Source organism: Sphaeramia orbicularis, chromosome 10 (genome assembly GCF_902148855.1).
Source record: "Sphaeramia orbicularis chromosome 10, fSphaOr1.1, whole genome shotgun sequence".
Taxonomy (NCBI): Eukaryota; Metazoa; Chordata; class Actinopteri; order Kurtiformes; family Apogonidae; genus Sphaeramia; species Sphaeramia orbicularis.
This window is the reverse complement of record NC_043966.1, coordinates 29079459-29089970: the sequence shown is the minus strand read 5'-3', so window position 1 is coordinate 29089970 and position 10512 is coordinate 29079459. Positions and strand designations below refer to the sequence as shown.

General features: G+C 40.1%; 1 protein-coding gene across 2 annotated transcripts in view; it reads right to left on the bottom strand.

Moving 5' to 3' along the window:
• Window positions 1-1422: 1422 nt before the first annotated feature.
• spock1 (SPARC (osteonectin), cwcv and kazal like domains proteoglycan 1) overlaps window positions 1423-10512 on the bottom strand; it is a 133006-nt gene continuing 123916 nt past the window's right edge. For both annotated transcript variants that reach the window (XM_030145283.1, XM_030145282.1), the window contains 5 exons: window positions 7626-7745; window positions 7140-7361; window positions 6636-6698; window positions 4174-4311; window positions 1423-2830 (listed from right to left, as the gene is read on the bottom strand). In XM_030145283.1, coding sequence (XP_030001143.1) covers window positions 2637-2830; window positions 4174-4311; window positions 6636-6698; window positions 7140-7361; window positions 7626-7745 — 737 coding nt within the window. In that variant the 3' untranslated portion in view covers window positions 1423-2636. The remainder of the gene's footprint in view (window positions 2831-4173; window positions 4312-6635; window positions 6699-7139; window positions 7362-7625; window positions 7746-10512) is intronic.

The window sequence follows — 10512 nt, the reverse complement described above, 5'->3', positions numbered from 1 at the left end:
CCAAATGTAATATATGACTCGTACTTTGGTAAACGAAATGTTTGAAAATGTTTTATTCTGTGTTTATGCTGTGCAATTTTATAGCTAGACAATCTAAGAATGGCTTAGAGGTCAAAAATAGTCAAAAATAATCATGAAATGTTCAAAAATAATGATTAATTTCCCTATGGTCCTTGATATTTTTCTGACAAAGCCCCTGGGGAGAGGATTAAAAGCCATATCTGGGTTGCAGACACCTGAGCTAGCATTGTTAATGAGGAGCCAAGATGAGATCTTGCATTCAATGCTAAATTTAACCAACGTTATGTCCCAGAAATGACTAGAAAACATCCTTGCACCCCACATGTAGCCAATCACTGGTCTCCATGGAGACCCTGGGTCGTAGGAAGGATCCAAGTGACAGGAAAGCCATCTGTGGATAATAAAAGCAGCCAGCCAATAGATAAATGAAACACAGGAATGGAGTGCCCGAGGATAAAACACAACCACGCATCTCCCGCACTGAGATGAAGATGGAACTCACTGGAGCAAAGTGAGTGGGAGAGAAAAGGGGAAGTGAAACAAACGTACGTGAGAAGACAACATGAGGTGAAAGTGAACACTCCTGTGTTTTAGATGTTAGCTGACGTTAGGAGAAAGTGTCATATGATAAAAAATGTGACTTCTTTGCCACTGGGATTATAGTACAATGCAGGAAAAAGCAGCAGAGTCTGCATGTCATGAAGCCAGGGAACAAATGAGGCGTTTTCTTTACAGCCTTTGTTATGCAGCCTGAGGACAGCAGAAGATGCTGCATTAGCCAAGGTCTCCAATTTGGGTGATTATACACCCTCCGCAGCTTGTGGCATAATTTGACGCACAAAATGCATTGTCTTTTGTAACTTCTAGAGTGTGTTGTGTCCTGCTGAATAGGCTGTTTCAAGCCAGACGATTCAGTTGTCCTTTTAGCCTGTGATTGTTAGTAAAATGTATTTTCAAAGTGCTGAGTGAGCTGTTTCAAGCCAGTGGGGTCAGCTGTCCCATTAGCCACTGATATTACAAAATCACTCATTAAGCTTTTATGTTCAATTCAGTTGGGTGCTGCTGGCTTTCTTTTTTTCTCTCTTTCAAAGGCAAGTTATAAGAGTATTTTCTGCTGCTTCCATTTATGTCTGCCTCTAACAGGGGAGGCTGCTTTCTCAAGGTTGGAAAAGGTCGAATTTGATGGAAAGGCTTTGATTGTTCTGCCACTGAGAAAATCTGAGCATCAGACAAATAAAACCAAAAGCATGAGGAAGTCATATAAATGTGTTTGTGGTTTCACAGTGAAGGAAAGGGATGTGTTTTATTTCATCATGATTTGGTGAAATCAAATGAAATATGTGAGACCGTAGCTGAAAAATACAACATCGCAGGAACAACAGACACATGGACACAGACCTATAAGGTTCAAAAGACACCCAAAGTGTCACTTTACTTAAATTTTCAAACTTACAAATAAAAGTTCACTTGTCGACATGGTGAAGATTTCAATTTTAAATCACTGAACATATCCAATGTTGGGAGGCAGAGCAGAGCCTCTTCTCTGCTCCCCGACCTCATGTGTCCTCCCAGCTCAGGAGAAGCATCTTCCTCTAGTGTCCATGCACAGTCAAACAGCCTCAGCAGCCCTACTGACCAATTAGTAAAAGAAAAGCTGGCTGAGACGCCGTCGATTTGGACGCAGGCCTTGTAGTTCGCTTTTCTACACCGCTATCACTCTGCAATGCGACTTCCTACCTCCTGAGATTGGGAGAAGAACCAAAAAGACACTAGACAGCATCAACATAGCAACAAAGTATTGTAGCAGCCAAATAGGCATCACTTTCTGTTTGAGATGCATAGAGCTAGACCTGGCCAGGTAAATCTCTCTTTTACAGAAACACGATGAGAAACATGCAACAACAACGACAATACATCATTAATCTCATTGCTTCCTGGACTTTCTGGGACATTCAAGATCAACGATTAAATAATTTACAATCCTCCATGAAATGACAGATATGGGGAGCATCTCGGAGCCTGGGACTTGTGAAGATATTGTAGAACACTGGAAGGAGCCCGATGGTGGGACATGGAATATGAGAATGAACTGCTGATGGAAGAACGGGAGGTTAATCCACAATCTGGCCTTCCTGGAGGAAACATATTTACATCCAATACATCAGCTAATGTGTGTGGGCTCACAGGTCGATCAGAGGATTTGACATGGACGTACAGAGGAGAAAGACACAATAAGGGAGAGGAGGAGGGGATAATAGAGAAAACAGAGATGTGAGTCCATGTTAGAAGAGGTTTAAGTTTGCAGATTTGGGGAGGGTAGAAGCCAAAAGTGACAAATTGATCAGTATTCTAGTGGTAGTTCAAGAGTTGTTGTTGAAATCTAATAGGTTCTCATTTTTCTGTCTGAGGAAAGAGTGAAACACTTGAAAAGGAAGAGGTTGGGTGAGGTTCACTGAAGAGAGATTTGGATAAGGGACGGAGATTACAAGAGCAAGTTCAGGAGCCAAAAGAGGGACCGCTGCCAAGGAAACTGGAGGAGACTGGAATGGCTTCAGATCTGTGCTGAGTTAACGGAGATTCCTGGTCAGCTGATGGCAAAGGAAAAGGGGGCGGAGCTACCAAACATAGCCCATCTCGTCATCCTTGTCGTCTTCGTCGTCGTCCTCCTCGATGGCTCCTCGGGGGTGGATTCTGCCCCGTCTCTTCTTCTGCCGGCTCCGCCCGCTCTGTGATGGCTCCTCCTCCTGGTCATCGAGTAGAATGACTGCACCGCCGCTCCCAAAGTCCCCTGATGTCTCCTGGTCCTCATCTAAAGACAAGTGCGCAAATAAAACCACAGTCTGGTTACAAGTAAAATAAAAGATTAGCCGGATTCTGTGATGATGAAAAATATTTTAGCGCTAATATAAATCCCTTTGTAACGACAGAAAGAAAAGAACTCATTATCTCAGCATCTGCCTCTGGCATTTTGTGAAACTGGGACTGGAAAATCCTTCTGACTTCAGTTCAAACAGCTTATTTACGCCCAGGTACAAGTGTGCTTTTGTTGAGTGGCACTTACTGTGTTAAAGTCTGCCTGGTGTCCTTGTGTTTAGGCTATTGAGCGTAGCTGCTGCATTGCTATCTGTTTGTTTTATGTAGGGATGAATGGGAGAACTCCAGGCTGCTCCAGCCTGAGGCCAGAGTTAGATGAGCTTGTTAGACCAGAGACAAAACACTGCTTTTGCCCAGTGTGTGTGTGTGTGTGTGTGTTTGTGTCTGTGTGTGTGCGCGGCATGAGAGACACCTCATCAATATTGGAAGCTGCAATTACTGGCTTTGGACTAGGCTGGTATTCTAGTGAGCTGTAATCTGTGGGTGTGAGTTGGCTGTTTGATTAGCAATCAGCAAGTCTGTCTGGATTCTTTCTTACTAATTATTATTTTTTCCTCACAATAGAATCCCCCCGACATTGATCTGTAGCAAAGTGCTTCTATTGGCTTTTTGACCATCCCATTTTCAGAAGTGGCTTAAAAGAGTGACTTTGACATACAACACCAGTTAATTACAGATATTTTGCCTAAATTGATCTTTTTGGATGCAACCATCAACAGCATTATCTGTTTATTTTGTTTCACAAGGTGGAACTCATCCACTAACACAGCACCATATTGATAGATATCTTTTAAAATTGCACTCTGTTATTAAGTGTGAGATTTTTTTCTACTTTGCTTAGTGATCTTTTAAGACAGTAACAGAATACCAGAGGCAGACAGAATCTGACATATGACTGATCATAAACCAGCCAGACTGACTCCAGAGGAATGCCTAATGTTATCTATTTCCTAAATGATCACTGATGCTGGTAAAGATAGAAAGACAGGAAAGAACAAAAGACATGGTGTGCTCCTTGTTTTAGTCGTATGTTACGTTTAAACCAAAAGATCGTCAGTCTCTTTGTCTGCAGCATCAGATTACAAAGAGAGTGAAGAGACAGACATGCGGCAGTCCACCCGGATCAAACCTCTAACTCTAAAAGACAGCGAGACAAATGGGAGCCAATAAGGGCAAACACAACCAAAAAAATCTTGTTAAGCTGTACCAAAGATGCATGTCAGAGAGAAGTGTGTGTGTGTGTGTGTGAGGGTGTGTGTGTGAATGCTCTGGTCTTACCACAGTTAGGGTTGCCTTGTTTTCTAGATCCTGCAATCTCGTTGCCATATTTGTCCACACACCAACACTGACCAGTGCTGCCATGACACTGGGTCGGCTTGAAGTACCCCTCCTCAGTACAACGAGGAATATAAGCGCCTAGAGAAACCCAGAGAAGGACAAGAAGAAAAGAGCAGAAGATGAAGAATCACTGACATGTCCCATCTAGTATGTCCTGTGAAGTCTAAAGCTTTTCCCCTTCTTTATTTGACAATGTTCAACACCAAACAGTGTCAAACAGAGCTTTGGAACCATGTTTACTCCATCCTTCATTCACTCCTCTTTCTCTTTGACTGTTCTATTCTCACGTTGCCAGTTAAGAGTTCTGTGTACTATCCATTTTCACTCAGTTGTGCTTCATTGAGTTGTTTTTGTTGAGAAATGAAAAAATTAATAGATTGTACTTCCAACATGAATCACTCTTCTTGTGTTTTTCATTGTCTGGATGACATAAACTATGACAAGATCATCCAATATTTTGCCTGCAATGAAAAAATTTGATTAGGGACAGATTGATAGAAAATTTCATTTTGTGAAAGGAAATGATGATGCAACGTTATAATTAAAGCACCTAAAGACTAAGAATTCAGCAATCTTTAATTACCTCCGCCAAGGAGGTTATGTTTTTGCCAGGGTTTGTTTGTCTGTCTGTCTGTCTGTCTGTCTGTCTGTCTGTCTGTTTGTTTGTCTGTCCGTTAGTGTGCAACATAACTCAAAAAGTTATGGACAGATTTTGATGAAATTTTCAGGGTTTGTTGGAAATGGGATAAGGAAGAAATGATTAAATTTTGGTGGTGATCGGGGGTGGGGGGGCCCACGGGGGGGGCCACTGATCAGCCTTGGCGGACGTCTGCGCTCTCCAAGTGCTTCTAGTTGCACATAAAATACATCCTCCTGATGAAGGCCAGCAGGATGAAATGTGTTGAAGCTCAGTGTGGTCCATTAAGACATGCCAGAGTTAATAAAGGCATTTTAAAATGATAAAAGAGGACCTTGGTTTTTGCATTTTTTTTGTGCATTGACGGTCCCTTCACCAAAGAACACCTCTTTTACCATTTTTCATGACTATTTTTCATTACTGCCTGGAGGTCCATGAAGTGTTCCTCTTTACTGTTTGTTCAGTCTTTAATTTCTTAATTTTTTTTTTTTTTTTTACCAGCCGCATTACGCAAAAGGAATCTAATAAACTTGGGTTTAACATCAAGTTTGATGTATGCAAACTGTGCAATAATAATCCCTACTGAAGTGTAGACTACAAGACAAGTAATGACAAAGATACAAGATGTCTTGATAGGGTGGCATAGGAGGATGGTATGTGGGAATCTCCATATATACAGTGTGTAAATTGAATAAAAAATCCACAAAAATACTTAATTGTCATAACATGCCCTGAATTAACACACTACCCAAGAGTCATTAATGCACAACAAGAATGAAACCAGTATTTAAATAAAACTGTACAGCTTGTTAAAGTAAAAGTCTCTGTAGCAAAATGACAATAACTGCCTCTAAGGTGTAGTGGAGAAAAAGAATTAAACACTTTTTAATAACTTTTAGTCCATTTATTATTTGTTTCAATGCTTTGAGAAGCTTGCAGCCATAGTGGTAGTTTGGTTTAACATGTACAGTTGTGAGAAAACAAGCGGGAGGGGGGCTGGGTCCTCCTGTGGTGGGGCAGCTGACCCCCCCCAATTTTTTAAGAGGACTTTACTTTTATAATTTGTGTTGTGGATTTTCATCTTTAATGATCTGATTTTATGATTAATGATTTAATGAACAACTTTAATGATCTATGAGCAAGATGGAAAAACACCATTAGTTTTAAGCTTATTATTATCATTATTATGTTGCTACTGGTAGTGGAGAAAAAAAAGGGCAGTCCAATATGACAGAGTGTATACCCACATTTAGAGGAAACACAAGCTGAAGTGAGGAAGAGAAACAGTAGAAGAAAAGGTTAGAGAAGGATAAAGGGAAAGGAGGCAGTGCTGGTGGATTTCAAACAGACAAAAACAGGAGGTCAAACCCCCCCCCCAGCAGAGGTCGCCTGTCCTGGACCTGTGACCAAAGTTCTTGTGTATTCACAGAAGAAGATCAACAATCAATTACCACTGCTGCAGGACAACAGCAATACATCCTACTTAAAGGGACGCAGTCACTTTCAATAACACACACACACACACACACACACACACACCTGTTTTTGGTTACCTTCATTTGACCCAGCCCAGGCTCATTTTTCAAACTGTTTTGTTGTTGTGAGCGGAAACAGAACGATCTGCCCGACAGGGACAGATGACATGTGTACAAAATGTCAGGATGGACTTTAGAGTATGTGTGTGTTGTGTAATGTGCTGATCCATTTTATCCACACAAAACCTTTCCTTTTTTTTTTTTTTTAAGTAACACAAAACAACACTGACCTATGAGGCTCTTCCTTCGGCTCTGATTCTGGATCTTGCTCTTCTCCGTTTGACAGGGCAATCCTACAACCAAAGAAAACCCACAATAGTTCTTAGTTCATTTTACCTTGTACATATCCTACACTGCCTGTATATATCCTTATATGTTGTATATAGTTCTTATATCTGTAGTATAGAGCTGGGCTTTTGTATATTTTAGTATTTATTTGCAGTTTTTGTATATTTTCAATGTAATTTTGTGTGATATTTTTATAAAGTCTCTGCACTTAAAGTGTTTTTTCTATTCTATTCTATTCTATTCTATTCTATTCTATTCTATTCTATTCTATTCTTCTTTCTTTAGTTTCATAGTTTCTATAATGGCCACATTTTTCCCTGGTTCATATATCTGATAGCAAAGAGCCTCTGTCATCACCTCTAATACATCTACTACTAGTTAAAGTCTCACCATTTATGAAAAAACCCTCATGTCATTAGTCGTTTTCTGTATCTCTCATGTCTCACCCTCAGGTTTCTGAAAACAGTAGCACCACTCATTGTTTGACAGCTTGCCATCCTTGAAAGAGTCACAGGAGTTGAAGAGGGGCTTCATGCACAGCTCGTACTTGTCCAGATAAATGGCACTCAGCTCTGATTGGTCCAGCAGGAGGTCGAAGTTCATGTCTAGCTTGTTGAACATCCAGCCTAGTGAGTCCTTACAGATTGGCAAGATACTTGTGTCGAAGTCTAAAGAAGAAAGAATGAAAAGAAGCAGGTGCTGAAGGTGCGCTGCTCACTTACAGTTTCATCTTTTTCAAGTACGTCTGAGGTGTGAGGGTGTTGGGAGTGCAGTGGGAGAGCTGTGTAGAGACATGTTGACATTACGGAACACAGAGCAGGGTCGCTGTCAACATCATAGTTAGCGCCCATGAGGATGATAATGTGTGACTGCACCTCCCCTCTCCCTCCACCCCCAAAAACACACACCCATACTGCAGGGGATCTACTTACGTCCAGCAGTGGAGTCAAAGCTGTCAGAGGATTTGAGGTCTCTGTTGGCATCGAGGTGAAGAACTCCAAACCAATCCTTCAGTCTGGCAGCCAGACTGTGGAGATCTGCATCAGTGCAAGCTACACACACACACGCACACACACACACAATGAGAAGAGAGAAAGCTGTAAATCAATTGCTCTCATCTGAATATAAAACACCTTACTTTATGAAACCTTCATTTCATTATTTCTGCTGTGAACTTTTCTTTATTGACTTTTTTTCTTTGTTTTCCAGCTCTGCTCTTATAAGTAAACACAACAGAGTGATGCACATAATTGCTCTTGACAGTTTCCATAGGAACCCTATGGCACATGTGTTAAAGGCTTTATTTGACTCCACTGTTAACAAGTCTCAAACGTATTCTTATCCGTTGGCATTCAAGAGTAAAGCACATCCAATATACACACAGGAGAGCTTCCTCATCGACTGTCATTTCCAATCCCAAACAGTATCTGACCCTCAAGAGGAATTTAACTCAAGCTACTATAAGCAGAGGCTAATCTGTGTGTCTGCTTGTGTTTTATATACGTGATCATACTCTAAACAGAAAGCTGATCCCACTGCTGAGCAGGTTCATGGAAGGTTCTGTCCAAAGGGGCTATAATAAACTAATCAATACATTTAATGCTGTTATAATTTAAAGTATGAACCGTCTTCTGTCACTGCTTAACAACTCCGTCTTTCTTCATCCTCTTGGGTTTGACATCATCTGCCTGCAATTCAAGCAGACCCCTGCCTCCGCCTGTCTCCCTCCACGTCTCTGTCTGCCAATCTTCGACCCTTTTCTCCCCTCCCCCTCATGGATGTGATTGACAATTTTTCTCCTTTTCTGTTTCTTTTGTGAATTTGATAAAGTGCATGAAGGACAAAAGCTTCTCTCCACCTCATGTGGAGCCTGCCAATCCAAACGCTCCGGCATGTTGCGGAGGTTGTTAACATCCACGACAGAGATGAGACCGTTCACTGTGAAACATGCAGCTGTTTACATAAAAGGATTATAATAAACACATATGAATGGAGAGTGAATAATAAATCTGCCACACTGACTAAATATAAATGTGAAAAATATTACGTTTCTTGCAATTTTTCTGGAAAAGACAAATTCTTAATAAGCTGTTTATATAGCTATCAAAAATGAATATGCTACTAATAATTCTGTTTACATTTGTCTGTTCATATCCCATTAAAAATTAGGTTTTTTCAAGGTTTTCCACCGGTGGAAAGGAAATCTGATTGTATAAAAATGGCCTCCCTACTTTCTTTCTTCATACACCTTCCGGAAAAGGTCAGTTTTTGAATATTTGCTCATGTCCATAAACATATTGATATCTTTTCTCCTAATGTTTAACAGTTTTACTAGAAATTAGGAGCATTCATTCAAACCAGAGAGGATCTTTGTCTTTAACCAATAAGGACCCAGTGTTACTTTTGTGGCAGTTCCCAAATGAATTTTTCTCTATATTTAACCTTCCTTAAGTGATTTATCACCATTTATTGTAATATTATCTTCTGTATTTTGTGTTTTTTCAGTGGAAATCAGATATTTTCCTACATTTAATTCACTAATCATGTAAATGTTAATTAAAGATCAGATTACAGTTGCGACTTATCATATCAGAAACAGTGAAAACTGAAGAAAAAGTGACTTTATCAGTAAATATATCCTTAACTGAACATAAAAAACAAGCATCTCCATCCACTGTCATTGATCAAACTCCTTGGGTTTTACTGGTGAATCAATGTTGTAGAAGATGATGGTGTTTCCATGTTCACTACAGAGCCTCTGAACGTTCAAATGGGTCATATCTCATGACCATGAAAAGATGACAAACTGTATTTTACACCAATTACTTACATGTATTGATAGGATTAATGGCTCAACGGATATTAAACATTTTAGATCAGTCGATGGTTTTAGTCACTGGGAGCTGTTTGGGTTTTTATGGGTTAATACAACTGATCATGAATAGTTTCCATGTGTTCAACCTAGTTTGAAATGCTGAAATTACATTCATTTTCTGAAGGCGCTGTGTATACATATCCAAAGACTCTTCATAAAACTGGAATAATATCTGCATCTCCCACATGTCTTGGTTAGAAAAGGCTCTTTTAGGGAAAAAAAAGACTCAGTCAGAATGCCCAAAGAAAATATGCTGTTTTTATAACATCTGTCAAATTCAGAATACTGTAATGGTAGTGAATATTGTGCGTGTAAATACACACTGTCAGTTTTCTGTTGATTATTTTCTGAATTCATAGATGTGTGGTTTGGTTTATAAAATGACAGAAAATGGTGAAAATGTGCTCTACTGTTTCTCAAAGCCCAAATTGTCGTCAAATGCCTCAAATGACTTGTTTGTCCTCAAGATATTCAGTTTAGTGGCAGTGAGATAAAGAAACCAGAAAATAGGGATCAGTGATTCTAAGGAATAAAAAGATTATCATATTAGTTTACTTTTAATTTAATACCAGATAGGGATGTAACAATTACTTGTACAACAATAAACCATGGTAAAATTCCAGATGGTTAGCATTACCGTTTACATTCTAATTACCATTAAAACTGTGTTCGATTACTGCACTTTGAAAACTCATGGTGATACTGCTCATTTCATGGAGAAGCAGCAGCACTCCAGGTGAGCATGTGCAGTTTGTAATGTTTGGTCTGCGAAAAACATGGCTGAAGCAGGCTCCAGGGATCCGGGGATAGCGGACTGGGTCCGAGCGCATGGACCCGGTCCAGGCGCCCAACTCCCATCCCATCCCATACATCTCTCTCTTTCGCTTTCATTGTGACATTCAGAATGATTTGATCTGGAAAATGGTCAAAAAAGCTCCACTATG